This window comes from Pezoporus flaviventris, unplaced genomic scaffold (assembly GCF_033815535.1).
Source record: "Pezoporus flaviventris isolate CSIRO_AGI_PZ_B2104156 unplaced genomic scaffold, CSIRO_AGI_Pfla_v1 ptg000006l, whole genome shotgun sequence".
Classification (NCBI taxonomy): domain Eukaryota; kingdom Metazoa; phylum Chordata; class Aves; order Psittaciformes; family Psittacidae; genus Pezoporus; species Pezoporus flaviventris.
In genome coordinates, this window is record NW_026892554.1 from 18,378,333 (window position 1) to 18,401,666 (window position 23,334).

General features: G+C 42.2%; 1 protein-coding gene across 1 annotated transcript in view; it reads right to left on the bottom strand.

The window, feature by feature from the left end:
• Positions 1–20,619, bottom strand: part of TBC1D2B (TBC1 domain family member 2B) — a 31,104-nt gene extending 10,485 nt beyond the window's left edge. Inside the window, exons 1-8 of the mRNA XM_061447211.1 lie at positions 20,220–20,619; positions 13,832–13,985; positions 9,239–9,404; positions 6,082–6,239; positions 4,864–5,090; positions 3,154–3,546; positions 2,156–2,266; positions 438–631 (exon numbers count right to left, since the gene is read on the bottom strand). Coding sequence (XP_061303195.1) covers positions 438–631; positions 2,156–2,266; positions 3,154–3,546; positions 4,864–5,090; positions 6,082–6,239; positions 9,239–9,404; positions 13,832–13,985; positions 20,220–20,582 — 1,766 coding nt within the window. The 5' untranslated portion in view covers positions 20,583–20,619. The remainder of the gene's footprint in view (positions 1–437; positions 632–2,155; positions 2,267–3,153; positions 3,547–4,863; positions 5,091–6,081; positions 6,240–9,238; positions 9,405–13,831; positions 13,986–20,219) is intronic.
• Between the last annotated feature and the right edge of the window lie 2,715 nt (positions 20,620–23,334).

Sequence of the window (23,334 nt, forward strand, 5' to 3'; positions counted from 1 at the left end):
CTGCAAATATCCCTCCTCAAGGCACTTCCCACTTTCAAGTTTTAACCATTATTATTTAAATATTTCAAAAGTACATGCTTTATTTAAGAATTATTTTTATACTTCCACATACAAAAGATTTCATGCCCATATTCCAATATTTATTACTACACAGATGAAGCATATTTAAGAACATGATCAAGTTCCAATGAACCCATCTCTTCCGTAGCTCACCTTCAGCAGCTATATGGCAATATTTGAGTTTTCTACTGTATATTAAATAAAATACATGTACGTATACTGCCAAAAGCATCTCATGGTGATACTGATATGCATGAAGGTAAATACACTGAAACCCCCAAATCCTGCAAATATATCCCAACTGTCTGATTTCCAGTGTTAGAACCGGGCCCACTGACCAAGATACACAGACATTTATTACAATAGGACCACATTACCTGACCAGGTGTGGTTTGAAAAATGCTTGTTCTGGTTGTTCACTAGTTTCTGCTTTCAAAGCATCTTCCAGTAGCTGTGTGATGACCTCACGAGCAGGACTCTGCTCCTCAGAACAAACGGGATTTTTCATTTCTTGAAGCAAGATCAAGTATTTACTTTCTATCTGACAGAGTTTGGCTTCCAAGCTTGTGTACTGCAGAAAACAACACGTACTGTTAGAAGTCTTCAGAAATGTACTTTGTACCACACTTCTTCTAAAATCTGGTTTAATATTATTCTATTAGCTTATGCTGCTTAGAAAGCTGTAACTCAAGAGCAGTCAGATTTACTTTCCCATTTTTGTGGCATATGCATTTTATTACACTACTGTAAAATTCTGTACATAAAGTACTTGGAAATAACACCTCAGATACTTGTGGCTTTTTACATTGAGTCTTTTAAGACATTTCCTGGTTTCACTGGGATAGAGTTAATTTTCTTCCTAGTAGCTGGTACAGTGCTGTGTTTTGGCTTTAACCTGAGAATAATGCTGATAAGACACCAATGGTTTACTGAGTCGTTGCTCAGTAGCGCTTACCCTGATCAAGGACTTTTCAGTCTCTCATGCTCTGCCAGTGAGGAGGGGCACCAGAAGCCTGGAAAGACCCAAACTAGCCAAAGGGGTATTCCATATGACAGCACATCATATCCAGCATATAAACCGGGGGGGAGTTACCCAGAAGGGCAGACTGCTACTCGAGTCAGGCTGGGTATCAACCAGTGGGTGGTGCAGTAGTATTATGCATCATTTGTCTCCCTTGGGTTTTATTTCTCTTTTTGTTGTCTCCCTTTTCATTACAATTATATAAATCTATTCTATAAACTTCTTATCTCAACCCACAGGTTTTACTGGCTTTTTCCCTGATTGCCCTCCCCATCCAACCAGGGGAGGTAAGTAAGTGGCTCTGTAGTACTTAGTTGCTGGCTGGCATTAAACTACATGGAGAATAGTAGACAAGAGGTTTTCTACCACCTGTACTTTTGCTATGAAATAGCAGCTTTAATCTACACGTCTGAACAACATGAATTTAAATGGCATTTTAAAGGCACAAGTTAGGCAATAACATGTAGGAATTGTCAACACCCACCTCTGTGCAAGAAAGACAGCACTTAGACCTGGCTACTGTGTGCATCATTGCAAAAAAACCAAAAGCAAACCCCAGCAAAACATAGCTACCGGTATCTTGCCACAGATATGGATGTGTGTATTTTTCCTAGCCCCTGGCAATGGAAATATTCACTATTTACCTGCAACTTCTCTACGCTCAAATTCATCCGCACAGAAACATGCTTCCATAGTTACATACCATAACCATCCTTCATGCTCTACTCCAATGACATATCAAATCCACACACATCCTGTCTTTTGCGTAATTCAAGAACATAACAGCCTTAATTCCAAGGAAACTGTTTCCACAAATACACACGCCTGTGTTCGTAAGTGATGGAAAAGTTCTACTCAACACAATTTTAAAGTCAATTACTTCTTTTAAGAATCCATTCAGCAAAACTAGTCTGTACGGACTGCGTTTGGGGGGAATGTGATTTTTTAGACTATCACACATTCGAGTCATTCCATTCCCCTTCCACAGTTATGCTCCCTGTGTAGATTTACAAGTGCACTTTGGAAAATTGCTTTAGACACTGCCAAAATGAGAACAGGATGTGTTAGTCTGACCTTCGCCTGCCATTCTCTCTCTCTTGCTTCTGCATTTCTTCGTAGAGCAGAAAGTTCCAAAATCTCCTTATTTAAAAATTTATTCTGGGTCTTGTAACCCTGAAGATTGTCCTGTGGGTAAAAAAAGAAATGCAAACTGTATTTTTCATTAGAACATCTTACAAACAGCATGTGACTGCCTGAGAAACTTTACCTCAGAATACAGAACAAGGACTTACCATTAAACATATCAAATCAAACAGTAGTTTTAGCTCTCACGTAAGTCAGACACATGCCAACCACAGCGCAGTGCTGTATAGGGTGGAGCTCTACTTCATCTGCTTCCCTTCCAGCGCTAGCTCCCAGTAGAAGGCAGCCTCCTTGCCCAACCCACTCAGCTCCTGGCTACAAATACTACCTCTGAAACCTGAGGCTGTGGGATGAGGGAATGATGGTACCCTACCAGCACTGCAATACTCCAGCACTCCAGAGCATCTACAAGCTTTGGTCTGCTTGGTGCCAAGACCATGGAGTTCTAGAAAATACAATTGAAACTAGAACTTCTCAGGCACACATACAGGAAAGAAAATGATGTATGTTTATATGTATTTCATACGAGTTTCTTGTATCCCAAATCCCTTGGAATGCTAATTAATCTGGAATAAATTCACCCAAAGGCAAGAAAGCATGTTTAGAGCACAGTGGCTAACTTCAGTAACTCCAGTGTTTTCCTCTTACTTTTTCCTGTTCCTTTGATTACTTCTCCCATCACTCCTCCTCTACACCAATGATTAAGTTACTCAAAGTATGGGACACTGTACTATAGATGTACAGACCAGCTCAAAGTATAAAGTCCTGTTCAGATTGCCACATAACAGTTCACATAACAGAGAAAGCCTCAGCTGACATGTACCTTGGAGAATTGCTGTAGTGATCTCCTTAAACAGTAAAGCAGACTACAAAGTTTTTACAGGGAGTAGAGATTCCTCTATCCATCAAGACACAAATATTGCTCTTACTTTTAGTCTGTCCAGTTCCTGTAGTTCCTTATTAGTACAGGTGGCCACGGAAGAATTTACTGCTCCGCTTTGAGAGGATGTGTTATCCTCACATTCGCTGAGCTGACGAGACAGCTTCATGATCACCTCGTCTTTGGCTTGGATTGTTTCCATCAGCATACCCAGCTGCTCATTGAGCTCTCCAACTTTACATTTCAGATTCTTTACTTCCTGCTGGAGACTATCTTTTTCCAGATTTAACTTCTCAAGCTGGTTGTTGAGACCCAAAATCTGGTCATCTTTTTGGTGCAACAGCTCTAATTTGTCTTTGGGAACCCCCTCACAAAGACGGCTTGCAAAGTACTTATCGTACTGAGAAGATCGGACCGTTTGCTGCAGAAGTCGCACAAGTTCCTGAGAATTAAAAAGAAAAGATTCCAAGGAAATCTCGAGTTTCTATGTTTTATAACTTAGAAATCTAACATCAGGCACAGGAAAGCTCTGGAATGGGTTTTGCTTCTGAATCATCAACTTATAAGGACTTCATGGTCATACTCTAAGGAAAAAAGGAAACACTTACCATAGAATGGTTTGGGTTGGAAGGGACCTTAAAGCCCATCCAGTTCCAAACCCCCGCCCCAGAAAGGGACACCTTCCACTAGACTAGGTTGCTCCAAACCCCATCCAACCAGGCCTCAAAAACTGTCACATGCCATGATTCCTAGCAGGCTACCACTTTACAATGACTGACCATATGGATGGCTTAAATTGGAAGAGGGCTTGAACCTCAAAAATTAACAGGTGAACATTAGAGAATAGAAAAGGGAAGGATAACTAATTGCTCTCTTCCCTAAAAGATGCAGAGAAAGCAGCAGAAACCAAACCATGCACTTTACTGAAAAAGAAGTCTTTAGAGGGCTCTTTAGAAAGTCCTGCCATAGAATGAGCCAAGCAATTAACTGACTTGCAACAAGGGAGGAAAGGAGTTTCTGTGGTCTTTGCAAAAGGACAGCATCGAAGGCTCTGAGCTAGAACCCTTTTTTCAAAACACACCTAGCTAACAATTTTACTGTTCTCATCTCCTCTTCCCTCACCTTACAAAAAGACAAACAAGTATCTTTGCTCATGGCATTGCACAGATACCCCTTAAAATGAGTAGAATTTTTTCAGATAAAACCAGGGTATTTAATACATCAGAATTATGAGGACACACAAGCATGAACACTATATGAGGGCAGTAGATACATCTACATCTACATACGTAGATTTATGGTTATGCCTATCATTTACAAAACCACTGGGGGGGCAGGTGTCAGCCCCATTCCCTGACTCTCTCCTCCAGACTTTAAAGAATCAAAAACCAAGCAACCAAACCAAAAAGGACTTGGAAGAAGTTGTTCCTCAGGTATTACATGTACTACTGGCAAAAGAAGCTGTGATTACCTGCCAGGATCCTGGCAGACACTGACAAAGCCAGCTTCAGAACATAAGGAAGATAGGCAAACCAAGTTAATGAACAACATGCAAATCCAAGTTCTATTCAGATCTTCAACAGATGTAAAACTCGGTCCTTCTTGTTTCAAGACATTCTGTAAACAAAGGCTCATTTAGCACTATTATTTTACAACAAACAACCAGTGCTTAATGCAGTTAGGCAGCCATAAAGGGTAAACTCACTATCACCTGCCAGAGCCCTTTGCTTTCCTTCACTTTGCCCGAAGTCATGATTACCTTTTGGCTCAGAAGATCTTTCTTTAGCTTTTCCAACTCTTCTTGCTGGCTTTGATACTTCAGCTGCAGTTCAGAAACCAGTTTGTTCCCATTACCAGCATACCACTCGGTTGGAGAAGAGTCACTGCTGTTCCGGTTTTTGCTTGATGCAATCATGTCTCTTAACGGGCGCCTTGTTTTGTGTGGAATGCGGCCAAAATCGAATGGAAAAGCTGAACTAGTCAGTCCTGCATAAAACAATTTCTTCTAGTTCGGTTCACTTCATAAAAAGGCATTTCAAAGCATTCAGATTTTCTTTTAAAAATATGCTCATTAAAATTAGTCTCTAAGCAGCATTTAAATAGCCCAATACAATAGTGTTAAACATTCCTCATTTTCCAAGTCGCTTCCTTTGGTGGGAAAAATATATAGCTCAGTCTTCGCCCCTCACACATAAAAGATTTAGCTCATAAATCAATACTTGTGAAATAAGACATGAAGAGAACTTTACAATTCATTACAGAAAATAAAAGGTACCCCTAACTATGGCAAAAGAAACATTGCTTCACATAATGAACAGCTCAGAAGTGATCAGAGCAAAACCATCAGTGATATCACAGCATACTGCTCTTTCCAGGGGCATTCAGTGCAATGTTTCACTTCCATTTATATAACCACAGGAGTATTCTTAGAGAGAAGGATGTTTTCTAACAGACTGACTCACTTGGATGTCAGCTAAAGTGCTCTTAAGGAGCTGTAAAATGTCTTCACAAGGTTATTCCAAACATTGACATGAGAACCAGTCACAATGCACAGACAATCACCACTGCATGTACATCCCTACTTTCTTCCCCTAGTTCAGAAGCAACCCAATATATCATGTATTTATATACTCCATAGCCCAAAGACAAATGGGCTACACTCAACTAAAGCCCCAACATTTCCCTTCATCCTGCAACCTAGCGACTCAAGAGTAAAAACTAGAGCTGGTAACACACTCAGGAAACCTGAAGCAATGGATAACAAGGCTTCATACTTGTTCTGTTGTATCTGAATGGCAGGGGACTCCAAACACAACTTAAGGAATTCATTTTTTTTTTTAGAAGAATTTACAGAGCTGTGCATGTGGTTTGTGAAGAAAAGATAATCTTCCACTTATTTCCTGGAGATAGACATAACACAGTACACTATACTAAAGAAGGGAAGGCATATGGTCCCCTTCCTTCCTCTCACTTCTACCTTTGCTTCCTTCTGCCAGGTGTTTCCTCTTTTCTTCCAGGGCCATCGAGTCCTCTAAGTCTTTAGGGGTTGGGTCCAGCATTTCCCACTCCTCAGTGGTATAAAATATGCTCCTGCGGTTTTCGTTATTTCCTTTTCTTAAAGAGGACATTGAATTCCTTTAAAAGACAGCAGGGAAAGAGACAAAGATTTCTCCACTTTGTATTCTTTTTATAAAGGGGTTTTCAAGACAACTTCTGCAGTCCATAAACAGTGCAGACTAAAAATAAGCTACCACAGACGTAAGCAGTACCAAATAAAAGCTCACAGAAAATAAAGCATATCCTACTAAATAGCACCTGCTATCAACAGAGCTATGCTTCAAGAACACAATTATTTTGCTTTAGCAGGATATTAATATCTAAGGAAACCACTATGGTCTTCTGTGTCATCTTTTGGTTTACCCTTTTTTTGGCAGTGGGGAGAACAACAAAACAAAATTAAGATTTAGAAGCAGCATCTTCTGTATTGATCAGTTACTGGAGCTTAGAATTTTAGGATAACTACAAAGCATTAGACAGACCAGCATGCAGTCAAAACCCATATAATGTTATAGCTTCACAGTTTGGATTAACATCAAACTTTGCAACATCCAAGAGACCTGCTGTAGCTGAATCCCTGACGACAGACTCCTTAGCAGTTTGTCATTCCTAAGGTGGAACGTTGCCAATTATCTGCAAGAACATTTCAGAGGGAACCTCTAAATTCCAGCCAGATCTTTCTATAGGAGAACAATAAGTTTTGTGAGCAGGATGAGATGACCCTACCCAGCTTTCCCCATGACCATCATGCAATCTGAAATGTTGATGTCCACACTTAGACCCAGGAGTATAATTGTAGTTCAGTATTGTAAAGTCATTGCTCAACTAGAGAAAGAGATTCTCAACCCCTATGAATCAATTTAAGATTTTAGGTATAAAGTTGGAAAGATATTTAGTATCTTGTCATTTTCTACCTAGTCTGCATAAAATGGGTTCTTTCACTCAATCACACAAAAGTGCTTTCACTCAATCAGCCATGTTCTCTCTTCTTATTCTTTAAACCTGAAGCAGAAGGTAACCCATATTACCCCTTCAAGATCCAATGCAGTCTTTCAGCTGCACTAGAGATTTAACATCTAATCTGAATTCCAGGCTAACCATTACGCTGTGCAAAACTGCTATAGCCTGGGGAACTGATAAATGAGCAAACACAGTTAAAAAATAAGCCTAGAAGTTATTAATAAAAACTATTTCAACAACCAATTTGCAAACTTGACAAAGTTTGAATTACACTACCCATTACATCTTCTTGCAGAAAGAAACAATTTCTGCTGGGAGCAAGAAGCCTCACTTTACTGTTCAGACCTTCCATTCAAATTAAACAGCTCAATTTGGGTGATGACTGCTGTATCTCCTAAGGCACTCAAAATTACTAAGTGTCACCTAGCACCCCTACAGCTGTCCTCTGAATAGTGGCTGATCTCTTAGCATGCAGCTCCACAACTGCCCTTGGTCAGCTTCAGCATTTGAAGCCTGTCTGAACATCACAAGGACCAGGAAGTCCAATGACCTCAAGACAAGCTTCTTCAAACACTGCTGTTCAGCCCATGGATGATCCTAGCTGGGGCCAAGGTTTGTAAAGATCTGCATAGGTGCACCTATGCCTCCTGTTAAGATTAATAGTAGGGAGTTGAATTTAACACAGCAACATTTATTTTCCTGTGCACAGTATGACAAGAACCATCAGACAAACTACACAAGACCTGATCGTGTAACATAATGATTCCATATTTTTCAATGCTTTGGATTAAATCTTCTTTTGTGCTTATATAAACTGAAGTTACTATAATACAGTATGTTTCCATGGCTATATTTTGCATAAATAAAAGATACACGTAGCTCAAAAAACAAAACAACCCACAGCATTGAGAAAAATAATGTTAGTAGATACTTCAAATGGTATTTTTCCCGGGAACATTTGAACAGGACAGATGAACCACTGCAGCTGAACAACCCTGGAGAGAATGGAATGGAGGAGGATGGGATTGAACCTGAAAGAGCTTCAGTGTTAAATTTTCTTACATGTTTATTCCCAGAGATCTGCAAGGACTCCAAGCCACCAGGATCACAGCTATACAGAGAAAGGCCAGCTCCTGAATACCGTGCTACAATACCTACTGGGCTACCACCACCAGAAGCATTTCCCTCCCACTAACCAAACCTCAATGCCACTGCTGCCTTAACAAACAGCAAACCAGGCAACTCTATGCGGCTCCCCCTGACACTACCCTTCTACCCCAACTTCCCCAAAGCATCTCATCTAGAAAGAAAAAAATACATTCAAGTAAAAATCTCTAAAAAGCCAGGAACTCTCATTCCAAGCATACAGAATTCACCTAACATAAATCATTTCGTGTTACTGTCCTTCTATTATGACCAAATTTAAGTTCTACCAAAGCAAAGTAGCTACACAAACCCATAAAACCATACAAGATTGCCAGTTTAAACAGGACATGTAGTAACAGGATTGACATATTGCTTAATCCAGCCATATGTCATCTTTTCTAGAATTTAAATGATAGTCTACACAGTACCCAAAGCCAACAACACTGTGTAACCTCTCAGATCTCTGTGCTTAGCCAGAAAGCTTTAAAAGGACTCTGTTTAACTCAGAACATTTTACCTGCAGCTCAAGAGGGATGTGGTCTAGTTAGCTAAAGCTACAGCTCTGCTTTGTGACCTGCTCTCTAATAGCACTGTAATATCCTTTGACTCGGAGCAAATAATTAGCAGCTCCATTACACAATGAAGACTGAGTACTAGCTGAGAATACAACTCCCAGATCCCTGCTTAGGTTCAGAAAGCAAAGCCATCACTAGGAGTGTGTTACAGGACTTGAGTCTCCCTTTCAGGTATCAGTAATGCAACACAACGTTCAGCTATGCCCTTCAAACAAGTAAGCAGAATAAAGAAACGGTTTACTTGAAGAGATACAGTCCAACATACTGATCTACCCAATCACCTTTAGTTCTTCTAAAAAGCCCTGCCCTCACATACACACAACCTTCAGTAGGAAACAGTCTCTGTCAGCAACTATCAATCTCATGATAACTCTTTCTCCCACATCCCCAACTTACTTGATTTCGGTACTCCATTGTTTAAGCGAGAAATTGATGGCACTTGGCTGGACTGGTGCAGGTTGGGAAGCTGCTTGTTCCCCCACCAGGTCTGTAGGAGAAGTTTCCACAGCTAGAATATTTCTAGCTCTCTCTGCTGAAGCATTTTGACTTAGGATACTCAAATCTATGTTAACAACAAAGAAAAAAGAGAGAGAGAAAAACAGGCAAAACTTTCAGTAAGTCAAAGAGCAGTGCCTATATAAAGTCACATTCTACTAAGCCTGCTAATAATGTGCTGGAAACATAGCTCGGGTGTCGGGTTTTATTTTAAATTGCAACATAACTTCATAAAACGCTCTGTTCAAATGAACTGCAGAAACAGCAAAGTGTTTTCCTCAGCCAGCTCTCACCGCAGCCACATCCTTCTGAGAGCAGGACTCGTGTGACGTTCATGAAGCGTTATTTCATGAGTGATTTATGATCTCAGCCAGTGTTGATTCATCAGCCTTAAGCAGCTATAAAGCCATAAAAATTAGCCATAAAAACAAGCTCAGGTCGATCAAAACTCCTAAGTCAGGAACAGTGCCACAAGAATACTGTGACACAGCTTTCGGGGTGTGCTTCATCCTAAAAGTGGCAATGCTCCTGCAAGTCAATGAGCTTTACAGACTTGAGCCAGCTCTGTGCAAATCCAGCCTGAGCATTCCCAGAACCAAGAACGTTAACATGGGCACTGCAGACATCTCAGAGTCCTGCTGGGTCAGCAAGGATTTACTAGCTCTGGTTAAGCTGAATACAGCTACGCTGAAATTCATCCAGCCCAAGTCTCTTGTGTACAGATGAGGCACAGAGCTGTGCAGCTCAGCCGTGCACTGTACACATGCCAGCAAACTCATGGAGGCTCTGAATGGCTTCCCAGCAACCAGCCAAAAATTGGAGCTAGTCCTGAGCCAGAGCTAGTCAAGTCCAGGCGATCCAAGCTGATCCAACAGTACTAGCCAAGTGTCCAACACACTACACTGTCCAACACATACTGTACAATCTATAGTATATATGTTACTTCAGTGCTTCCATTATCCTGGATAGCTTGCTTTCTCCCTCACCCCTCCTCCAGCAAGCAGAGGGAATAGAAAAAACATGGGGTGTACTAGGAACAGCAAAAGCTTTATAGAGAAGCATCAAGTGGTTTCTGGCCTTCCACAAACCCTCTGAACAGCTGAGTTAAAAGCAAGCTCAGATTTAATTTTCAGAGTCTTCTCCATGTCATTCACAAATTGCTAAAATGGATTAAAACGTTTTGAGAACACTTTCTAATGTAACTGCTGACTCAAGCCTGAAGTAACACACTGACAGGCTTCTGACTTCAGTGATTCTCTGCAGGAAGGGAAAAACCCTGGGAAATCACAGTGTCCTGTTTTATCACTGGTGAGCCTTTCAGTCTTTGTTCTGATGATGATCTGGCACAAGCAGCAAGCCCATCTTTAAGCAAGCTGTATCCTCCAGTTACTCAGCAGATAGGCACTTTTATTTAGGCCATATTGAAGATCAGAAGTAGAAAGAACATTCTGTGATAAAGAATAACAAACATAAAAGATCAATGTCTCAAACCCTTGGAAAATGGTGTCTGAAACAGAAGTATATCATGTCACCTTTCAAATACAGGTACAAATCACACTGCCTTATTTTATGAACAGTGCTGACAGAAACTTCTGCAGTGCCTTATTAGCCAAACTAAATTCCAAATTCTTTTGGACCTTGGCTGTTTGAGCTCAACACAATTTCACCAAGTTAGATAAAAATTCTGATCACAGTCACTGTCTGATAAATTAGGTTTGCACTAAGAACAAACAAAAACCAAGCAAAAATCACAACCCACACACCCCCAAAAGAAAACCCACACCAGAAAACTCTGGGCACCCAAAACCAGGCTGGAATACCAGCATTCTGCTGTATTACTTACAGCTTGTTTCATCCTCTACCTGTATGATTTGACAAGACTACAAAATATCTTTCTAGTATGGCCCAGGTGAATCAACTGCTCAAGAGCTAAATTGCTATAAATGCATTTCCTCTAGCAGACAGGCTAAGCACTCTGGCTGAAATCCTCTGACTTCCTGAGGCTGCTCAGTGCCTACATGGGCCAGCTGACCCATTAGAGGTATGGCCTATATAACAGATACAGCACAAGAAGAACGTGGTTACTAATGCAGTCACCACAAAAAAAAAAAAAAAAGTGATCTTGTTTTTAAACTCCTTTCAAAACACAACCATTTCATAAAGACATCACATACCACTTTTATTAATGCAAGTTGAGAGGCAAGGAACAGCATAATTAAGAATTGAGATGATAAAAACTGCAACAGCATTTGATCAATGCCAAGGGGGAAAAAAACCCCAACATATTCTATAAAGAATAAATCTTTACATATTCTATAAAGAATAAATCCTATCTTCTATAAAGAATAAATCTATGTGACTTCCATGGCAGTGAGGCAGCTCCATGACAAACGCTACTGAATCTTTTTCATAACAGTGGCTTTCCCAAAGCCCACTTTGAAAAATGTTTTAAAGTATCTGTTACTGCTTTGAATGCTCTAAAACTTGTCAAGGCTCTCCATAGAGCAGGGATGGGTGACATGGCAAAACAGGCAAGGCTACAACGAGCTATTTGGTTTCTGTACTGAAGACAGACTACTTCCCCATTTAAAGCACTAGTGCTAACATCTATACTCAAGCACTAGCAAAACAAACCAATTTCTCTGCTCCAGTATAGAGCACATACGAAATGCAATTCACAAGAGACATACTTCAGTCACCAACAAGGATTCAGAGCCCTAAGGGTCCCCCAGCTCTATAGGAAACTTCTGGAGTACAGTGTGAGTAGGTTAACATCACATTGTGCCTAAGCTCCAGGGGAAGTAGCACAAACAAGAAAGAAGTAGAGATCTGGGGGCCAAGTTACATGTTTCAGTTGGTCTCATACAACACTGCTGCCAAAAGAGGGCAGTTCTGCCTAATCCTTTATTCTGCCTTCCTGTATTTAACCACTATGTCTTGTTTCCTCCCTTCCATCAGCTCCGGAAGTCACCTGATTGCACAGTAAATATATTCCACTCTTTAATTTAGCACAAAACAGAAAAGAAAAATAAAACCTTCCTTTTTGGGTAACTTTGAACTCAACCAACTCAGCACAGGGTCAGACAAACCACCAAACACAAAAAGGGAGACTACAGAGCAGAGAATGAGAGGCTGAAGGTAGAAAGGCAATGGTTTGAAAAAGCAAAAGCTTGTTACCCTTTCCAACACTGCAAGCTGTTACATTTCTGCACACAAATACATACGTTCTTCCAGCACATGGTTTGACAAGCTGATAACCAGACTGTCTGCTGCCAGAAAGATGGTCTCAAACCACCTCACTTGGCATTCCCAACAATTCTCTTGGGCTGTTCCTGGTGCTCATCTGTCCCTACAATAAACCACTTGAGGAAGCAGCACTGGCCAAGGGCTAAGCTGGAGAAAAAGATTATTTCCTGCTAGCTGTGCTCCCTGCACTAGCATAAGGAGCTAGATCAAGGGAGAGCCAGGAGTTTCTTTAAGCAGTGACTAGCTGTTAGACTGGTGTAGCTGAAACATCAAGCTGAGCCCCTACAAAACCACATGCTCTCAAACCAGCTGTCGTTAAGCAAGCAGCCAGAAGCAAACTGCTCTCAAATGAAAGCAGTAAACTGGGTTAGAGGACAATCCTGCAGCACAGGATTGAACTAGGGGAGGGGAGATAAGGGTGGGGAAGAAGACAGCTTAACATTTCTGATTTTAACGTATGAACAAATTGAAATCAACAAAATTAGTCTGTTGATGAAATATGTCTGACCTCAAGACTGTTCAAACCCAAGAGAGCTTTACTAATGTCTAACTTGGCACAGAACAGGACTTTGTGCACTCTTATTTATGAATATCAGAAATCAGCAAGCAATCCATTTCTGTAATGATTCAGGAATAAAACAACTCAGAAGTGCGTGCACAATGGAGTACAAACCACAGAATTCAACTTGCATAATACACTGATACATTTTTACAACTCTCATACTAGCCTAAAGTTACACTTTGCTTGGCTGAAGGTATTACAGAGACTGAAAATACAGAGACTTCCAGTTTTTAAAGGCAGGAAACTTTTATCAGTGTCAGATAGATCGTTTTTTGAGAACGAAGTGTGGTCATTCAGAATGCAAAATGTACCTGTTCCTATTAAAAACTGGAGTTTACACCCCAGAATACTTAACACACTAAAAGGTGTCAAGATACTGCAACCACTAAAAAGATAACTTATCTAAACTGTACTTTATCACTTAATAAGACTACTCCATTTCACTTCATTTCTAAAAATCTATTTTTAAAGAAATCAGCAGGTTTCAGGAAATCACATATAATTACATTTATGTTAAATAATTTTAGCATCATCAACATACGCAAACTTTACATAGAGTTAGTTGGTAACAAGAAGCAACAAAGATCTTCTTAAGATTGTTCTCTATGCCAGTGCTGTGCCCTGTACTGATTAACTGACACTGAACACAAACATACAGCCTGTCTTTATTCACACTTTCAACCTACCAGGGTTGTCTTTGGCAACAAGACCTTTGGAAAGGTCACTTGGTGTAGGGGACGTCCGGCTGTCCCTTTTTGCTGCGTCAAGATTGTTACAGTATTCCCACCTCTTCTGTTGAAGTTCCTGAAGCCAGTATGTCATATCCTGACGAGTTGCAGCCTACAACACAAAGAACCAGAGCACTGATGAGATCACTGCGTATCTTTGGTATACGAACACAGTAATTCCAAGTACAACAAAAAACCCCAACACAGATCATGAGCAGACCATCAACGTGTCATCAACCAAACCCAGTATGATTTAAAAGAAATACACAGCAATGTACTAAGTGAAACCTCACATCCCTGGCTGGCATGCCAAACCCATTTGCCATTTAAAGTAGTCACATGTTGGGTTTTTTCCTCCAGTTTTACATTCAAACATTAGAAAACGCAGCAGCTTCCTTTATTTTTTGCATAAAGTGTTGTTTAAATATAAATACATATCTGTATTATGGGGGACAAAAAGGTCCCATACACACCCAGGAAAATTCCCATTCTCTTTTCTAAATTTGGTTTATTACCAGCAGAAACCAACAAATTAATAATGCATTGCAATACCTCCTACTTTAACAACTACAGCTACATCCTGCATTACTTGATGAGCCCATGAGCTAACCAACTTGTATAGGAAGGTCCCATTTAAAACACCAAAAACCCCAACATGAATACTTAATCTGCAAGCTTGCAGTCATTCACATGAATAAATAATGAGTGAGCAAGAATTCAAACGCATCTTTAAGCTTCAGTAAGAATCACAGCTATGAGATTCATTCCAAAGTGTGTCAAATGGCAGTCTATCAACAAGAGACTAAGTGCTGGTAACTGACAGCTGCAGGTGCTAGCTTGGAAAACTCATTTTTATTCCGACCTAGGTCCTCAACCACCAGTCTAGAACAAGCACATAACATTAGCAACACGGTATGTTCAGGAACAAAAAGTTAACACCTGGGAAGAGACACCCACCCAAGTCCTTTGGCTTGTAAGCACAAGGTGCCTACCTTTTAGCCAGTCTTTCTCCTACCTTCTCCCAAAGTGCTTGGTGGCATTACCAAGCAAAAACCCTCAGTACTTGGGCAAATGACTGTGTTTACTCTCTAAAGACACTTAATTTCTAATAGCTTTCTGTTCTGTTTATCACAGCTGAAGAGGGTGAGGGGTACAGCTGCAAAAGAAAGAAGAGCAGCAAACAACTCAGATTTCCTGACAGAGGAAGTCCAGTATGTGCTGTATGAAGCTCACAAACAGCACAGACCTGTTTTTGATGAGAACACTTTTGAGCTGGTCAAATTGAAGATCCATTTACCATCATGTGTTGACCTTGAGAGCTGCTAATTACAAGGCAGAGCTTAAGCATGGAGGCAAACAACACCTGATGCTTTCCAAGGGTGCTCTCCCTGGCTCAGCAACCTGCCAGCTTCATGTTTAGCAATCCTAAAGAGAGATTTTTATATTACAATTTGGCTTTTTGTGCCTGTATGAGCTTTAAGATCCACAACATCCTACAGCAAATGGCTTCAAAGCAAGGAGTGCTTGTGCAAGCAAGTTCATCAGAAACCAGAGAAAGACACTCCCCTATTTCTAGCACAAAAGTATTTCCTTTGGAGTTTTATCTGGTGGTAAGTCTTCATTTCTGGTACATTCCCCTTAGGCAGACTTGCACACAGGCCTTGTAAAGCAATGTTTTACTGCGCTCCAGCAGAAAACCACCAACAATTCGAAGAGTTTCCACTAGCACAGGATATAGCACCCAAGTGGTTCTTTGCTACTGCAACATAGCTAGTGAGGCAATTCACCTGTGGTCAACCTACATTATACCTACAATTAACTCCTGCCCATGACTGGTTCAACTTAAAGAGCCTTTCCCACAATTTGCCCCATTATCTTCTCCCCAAAAGTCTTTAGAAAACCATGAATAGATTTTATTGCAGTTACTCCTTGCTGTTGCTTTTAAATTCCCATTGCACTTGTTCTCTGCTGAGCAGCACATACACGTCCTCAGTTCACAAGCGATGTCACTGTTACTGGGTCAGGCAGAAGTTATGGTCCTTCCATATGAAACAGGAGAGCAAAGCAGTGCAAGGTTTTCACCACCCCTCTTAAATAATTTTCCCAAGAATTAACTGGGTACCCTGCTGCTGCACCTTGCCTGTCACTGTGCCTTCCTTCCCATACACTTCTCTCACAAAGTTTTCCACTCCCTTTGAATAGCTTTTGCTGAGTTTATATAGGCACCTCAATTATTTACTTTACAAGTAAAGGAGTATCCTGAGAACCTCTGTTGAGTTTTGTTTAAACAAAATTAATCTTTGAAGCTGGTTGTTTGAAATGGAATTTTTTCCCAACCACACACAGACTATTTTGAGTCTTGCTCTTCCCCTATTCCTACACAAGAGACAAATTTGCAAACATGTTTTTAATTCACCTTACCTGTCAATGAAAGGAGCACTTCCATGCTCCTTAAATGATGGAAAATCAGTATGATTCACTTAAACCCACTCCCCTGTATTCCCCCACTAAGGATGCTGCAGGAACTGCCTTCTTGTGATGCACACATGACAAACAGAAGAATTATTTGGGGAAAACAACTATGCACTGGCATCCTCTACCTGGTGCCACTGGTAGAACACATAATGCCAATATTAAGCACTTTCAGAACAAGTCCAAAGAAACGCAACGAGCAGACTTGCCATTTTGAGGGAACTCCTGGAAACTCTTGCCACAATCCTTTTCTGAACACAAACTCTCCCTCCAGCTTTTTCAGTAACAGGGATCGCCACCAGAAAGTTTGCATTTCTGAACATTTACTAATCCTGCTATGCCCAACCGCACATTTGGAGCCAGAAGGCTTTCTTTTGGAGGGCAGCCCAATTTTTAGCTAAAGCATTGCAACCACTAACCAGTGAGTTTAAAACACAGACCGGCTCAGAAAAATTACCTTCACTGTTGAGCTACCTCCTGAACTGAGTTAGGCCCTAATGGTGCTCTGTCCTAAGGCAATACTGTTTAAGCTGAAGCACTGTATTATTAACCACTGCCACATCCTTAAATATTATTGAAAATTCAAATAAAAGCTCCTGAAAAGTTCTGATTTCAGCAGGTTTGGCCTCCAAAATCTGCCATGTCTGGAACGCTTACAACTTGGCCAATAACCCAGAAGTTTTTCTCTTTGAGAAGTCTAAACAGTCTGTGTTCCCTTCTCCTCCCAGTTCACCTCTGTTCACAAAGAAGTGACCACATACACATTGGCCAGTGTTTCTTTGGTTTAAAAGCAAGTGAACTGTGTCACTACAAGACACTGCTTTAACAATAAATGAGAACTGACCCCTTTGTTCAGTTATGTATTTTCATAATGCTAATTCTTTTCTGCCCTAGTGACAGACCTCACTGTGCAAACACGGGCAAACACTCGCTTGACTGTATTATCAGCATTCTGTGTTACAGCAAGTATTTGCAGGATCAGGTCCTCTCCATGAAAATATTCTCAATCATAATCTATTCCTAATTCATGAAGTACACAATTTTCTCTGCTACTTTACCTAAAGTGGTGGTACCTGTTATGTATGTTAAATAGAAAAGGTTTTCCAGACTTAGCTTCTTCTAATGTACTTCAATTCTTGGAACTATATAGAAAAGCTACAATCATGCACGTGCCAGGCTGGTTATCTGCATTTCTGAGCTGTGAACAATTTGCCTTATTTGCTGTAAAGACTACAGTATATTTTTCCTGAAATTGTTACCAATTTGAGAAACAAACTCCAAGTGTATCATAGAGTCCCCAGCTCCCACTAAATCACAAAGACTGAGCAATCCAAATGATGAAATCATTACATTAAGAAAAAAACCAAGGCATTATGAAGAAATCGTGCATTCCTCAACAGCACCATCATTTCAATCTGGAATTCCAGTTGCTTATTTCTTATTGCTCTTCTCAGCTGATAATACTGAATGGGAAAGACCAGATCACAAGATCTGGAAATTCTGAACATGAAGCAAATTGAGGAAAACGAGGCATGTGAGTTACAGGGTGAAGACGACATTTGACTTGACTTTATTCCTCGTGCTGTGTGTGTAATGTTTTCTTGATAAATTAAATCATATTTGCTTTCAAAAGGGGCTGGCTCTGTCAATGAGGTTGGGAGTCGTTGGGTTTTTGCTATTTGGTTTTCCAGTTTAACATCTTGAATTCATTCTTAATTCTATGTCGACGTAATTTAGTTGAAAGACAGTTCTTTAAGGCCTTTAAAAACATCACGTTGGGTAGAAGAAAATTAATTCCAGCTGCAAAAGCCTTACCCTTTGGTGAATTATAGAACAGTTTATGTTGGAAGGGACCTTCAAAGGTCCATTCTGATCACATGGCCACAAAAGGCCAGTTGGTCCAGCAACATTCCTCAGGATTTTCATTAATGTAGAATCACAGAACAGTTAGGCTTGGAAAGGTCCTTAAGATCACCTAGTTCCAAACTCCCTGCCATGGGCAGGGAAATTTCTTATTATATGAACTCCTATGATGTGTTCCCTAGCACTTTTAGGGACAATCACTTGGCTGCTTTAGGGTGAGCATTGTAACAATACCAGAAGATACAAAATTACTTTTCTGCTAATTACAGGAATGACCCTGACCCCTGACTCCCTTCACAGGCACCTTTTCTAAGTCCCTGTAAGAGAATCTTGAAAAGAGCTTCAGCCTATGCAGGTTCGAAAACTGTTTCCTCCACTTGTTCATCGCTGTTGAGTCTGACTTGTAGCTTCATGACTCCAGAAGACACTCAAAGCTGCTGCTAGACTGCTGTTTGTCAGACTGAGTACTTACTACACAGGTAGCATATACTATTGCCCACTACAATCCTAACCCTAAATTACACCTTTCTCAGCAAAGGCCCTCCTATTCAAAAAGAGCCCTTTAAGCAAGACCCACATTATGCAGCTTCCTGGAGACTGACACACAAAAATCATTAGATACTAATTAAAATCAAACGAAACACCCCCTTCAAACTATCAAAAATCAAGGCTTAGACCAAGTCTACAGTTTAACTTCTGTAACAGGCTATACAGGCCAACACATGATTTTAGTTATGGTTACGCAAAGAAAAAGGCAGCTTTTACACATGATTTCATGCAAAACTGCTGATCACAGTTTGCTTTTCCTTAACCAAATCAAATTATTATCATATCAGTGTTCCAGTTAAACAACTTATTCTTCAGTACAATAATAAGATCACCAAAAGGGTGCTCAGGCATTGGAACAGGCTGCCCAGGGCAGTGCTGGAGTCACCGTCCCTGCAAGTGTTCACACAGCGTGGAGACGAGGCCTCAGTGCCATGGGTTAGTGGTGGCCTTGGCAGCGCTGGGGATCAGCTGGACTTGATGAGCTTAAAGGGCTTTTCCAACCTGGCTGAATCTATGATTTAATGACTCTATTTTGACATTGTCCTACACCCTCAGCATTTATTATCATCACTCAAATCCCCACTGTGAAGTGAGTATGCACAAAAGATATTTTTTCAGTATTCAACAGGAAGTTCTGCTGTTTCATGGATTATTGGATTATTCTCTAATATTAAGGATGTTAAAACCACCCAAAACCCCCCAAACCACTCCTTTCACGTGTAAATTCACACTCAGTGCAAAAAACATCCCTTGTGGTAAATGTATGCCTTAATAGCAATCAAAAATAACAGATGCCCATCAGAAATTGTTTCTTCTTCACTGCACAGAAATTGTCTCCTTGTTATTGTTTTGGTTTTTTGTTTTCCCTTAGCCATGACGATAAAGGAAATCCTAAGATTTACCCCTTGCCCTGTAAGTCTGAGTCCTTGCAAAGACAACACGATAAGCAGCCTCTGCTGCCATCGGGAAGCGTTTCTCCCTCCTCCTCCTCTTCCTTCCTCCAAGGCGCTCTAGATGAAGACTTCTGCCATACACCACCTTTTCAAAACAAACACCCCGACATGAAAACCTGCCACTGCCGCTCAACTTCCGAGCCCACAGACCCCACATTTCCTGGGGAATACGTCTTCTACCCAGACGTTTCCAGCAAACCCACTCCACCAGGGCAGCTAGCCCATGCTGCTCCCGCAGGACCCCGCTCGCCAGAACCGCTTTCTTCCTCTTCAGAAGAGCGCTTTAAAAGCAGAACCAGAAAGGAAAACAAAACAAAACTAACGCCGGGGACAGCCTGGTATTGCGTTCGAGAAATGACTTCTCGGACGACACACGTCCCGCTCCTGAGGCGCTGGTCCCGCCCGAGCTTGACAGGGGACGGCCGGACACCGCCTGCCCCGGCCCGCCCGGCGCTGAAGGCACAGAGAAAGGGGGCCGGGAACCGAGACCGGTTCCCACCCGGGCCTACCTTGAGCACGGCCACGGCGCCGCTGGGGCTGTGCACCTCGAAGGCGGCGGCCTCGTCCCCCGCGGCGGTAGCGCCGGCCTCGGGCTGGTGGTAGCTGAAGCAGGCGGAGGCGATGTCGAGGTGCCCGAGGGGCAGCGCCTCCTGCGGCCCCTTGAAGTAGTAGAGGTAACAGCGGCGAGGGTCGAACACGAACCAGCGGCTGCGGAAGCCGCGTAGGGGGCCCTTGCCCGACAGCTTCTGCAGGTACCCGCAGAGCTTCGGGGCTCCGGGGCCGGCCTGCTCTCCCGACGGGCCGCCGGGCCCCGCGCCCTCCCCGCCGGCCGCCCCCGGGCCCTCTTCCCCCTCCGAGCCCGCCGCCGGCATCCCCTCGGCACCGCCGCCGCCTCGCCCGCCGCGCCGGAGCGGGCCCGACCGCGCCGCCTCACGGGACTTGTAGTGCGGCAGCTGCCGCCCGGCCCGGCCCGGCGCGCCCCGCCCGCGGGCAGAGCAGGAGGCCCGGGGCCGCCCCGCCCCGGCTGCCGAGCACGGTCCCGCTGCCCGCCGCGGGGTCCCGGCCGCCGTGCAGCCCTGTTCCGGGACAGCGGGCCGGTGCTGACGTGGAAGCCACCACCCCAACACACCCAGCTGCCGGCAGCGCTGCTCCCCGGGAGCCGGCCCTCGCCCCTGCTGCCGGGCTCCGATACTTGTGCAACCCCATCAGAAACGATTTCGCCCTGTTCTAGCCCCCGGTCAGATTAAAACCCTTTTCCTGCAACGGACTACTCAACAGTAGCCTCCCTGTGCGAGCCTCTCTGCCTCAGCACCTTGTCCAGCACCAACAGAGTGCATAGGGCACACGGTGCCTTCACTGTCTGGTGGTCGGTGTTGCTTACCACCCCCTTGCTCCTCTGCTTGGCGGTGGGCACTTAAAAATCATTTCCAAATCATTATTTATGGGGAAAAGTATGGAACATGCAGGCAGCAATAGGTAAAAAGGTGCAGCTTACAGAGTTCAGGCGTATGAATGGCTACAGGGCAAACTGTGTTTCAGGATCTAGAGTGTTAATAACAGAGAACTATAATAGCAAACTTCACTGTGAAGAGATCAAACGGCCACACGGGGCTACACATAATTTCTCTTTGTGTTTGGAAACTCTTATCTGCCTATTTCCATCAAACATTCCTATTGCTCTGAGTACAAATAGACGTAACAGTCTGATGTGGCATAATCATCCAAAAATGGGGGGACACAGTTCCACATTTAATGGCATTCAGCTTTTCATTCTCACCCTTAAGTAGAGCACGAAAGGTTTGCTGTCAAAAGAGTTGTTGGAGCTGAGATTTGCAGTGGCATATTTATTAGGATTATGCTATTTATGAACTAGGTTCATCGACTGAATTCTGACAATTTGAAAGTTCAGTTTGTCCAGAAATCCTAAACTCCCAGCTCTTCACTCACTTTGTCCTCATTTTTAAGTGCCTTGATGAATTCCTTAATGAAAAGGAACTGTCTCATCTGCCAAACAATTTTCATTCTATGCTGAAGGACGTAAAGGATATAAAGCACCTGAGTATTCAGCATGGCTGTCCATGGGTTTCACTGCGGTGTTGACATAAGGGATTGCAGAACATTTCGAGTCCTCCTCTCCGGATGCCACCTACTGATAAGAAATGTCTTGAGTGAGCAAACAGCAGTGTCCAGTTAGCAAAGACACTTGGGTAACTTGTTGTAGAAGCTGGGGGGGGGGAAGGAAGTTCTCTCCCCACTTAACTCACAGGACAGGTTAGATGTTGCAGACTGAGGCTAGACTTTTTGTTTCTCTTAAGACTAAAATGACTGATTCTGCTCCGTGCAAAGTGAACACCCTGTTAGTAAATGTGGAAAGTAAGAACAGTTGATCCTGTTTAAACAACAGGTCAGTAAGTTTTCTTCCATATGTACTGCTCAGTATTTCCTTCCCCAAATACAAAGTGGTGCTGGTCTTCTGGTAGCATCTTTGTTGGCAAGTGGCATTTGCCAGAACATGAGTTATACAGAGGAAACACTGATTCTCTTTAGAAGCTGCCAGTTTCTTATCTTGAGTCATGCAGACAAGTTTAAGTGTCCCAGCACTTATCTCTGATCTGCTACATTATCTCATCAGTTTAGTGAAGCATGGCCTTGTTCTTTGCCTGCTGAGCACCCATGACTCCTCCTCGCTATCAGTAATTACATCTTGCAGCAAATCACAGAATCAGTTTCTAAATCCTCAAAACTTTTGCTGTCAGGACTTCACTTTAATTTTCTGCCCAGCTTCCTTACAATACTCAAAGCAGGAGAATCCCCTCATTTCACAGTTGATTCATGTAAACAGAAAGTTCCCCTTCTTAGAAAATACATTCCTTATTTCATGCATGCCCTTTCTTTCACAAACAGATCCAGATGTGGAAAGGGAAATAACAGCAACTTATTTCTAAGTGAGATCATAGCTCCAAAATTAGAATGGATGAGAGCATACACTGCTTCCTTGCACAAAACAGAAAGTAAAAATTACTTTGCCTCTTGTCTGATATCTTCTGATAGAAGATGAAACCCAGAATCTTCCAGAGCTCACACTAAATATTTCCTGGTTCTTGCTTTCCAGAACAAGGGAACTACAGACAACTGTCCCCCTCAAACCCTTTCCCCACACAGTGTCAGTGCAAACCTGCATGCTGGGATAGAGGTTAAATGGTTACTTTTGTTCCATTTTAACAAATACGCTTGCACAATTTTATCCCTGTCACTGCCAAGATAAATACTGGCATACTGCTATAGCCTATGTATAGTGCTTGTACACAGTATGGCAATACATTATTTTGAAAAGTGATTGGTTTTGGCCTACTGTTATTTAAATTCTTTGAAGTTCAGGAACCAAAGGTTTTCCAAAGCTTTTTTGTTTTCTTTACCAATGGAGACAGACAGCCAAAAACCTTCTCCGAGTGACTGTTTCGGATGCAGTCTGCCATGTCATTCTCACTCTGTATTCCCCTGCCTGTCACCACTGTGTCCACAAGGAACATCTTATAATTACATTGTCAGACGAAATTCTTTCCTTATATGCAAACAAGTCAGCCAAGGAATTACATGGTTTGCGTGTTTTAACTGGGGGCAATG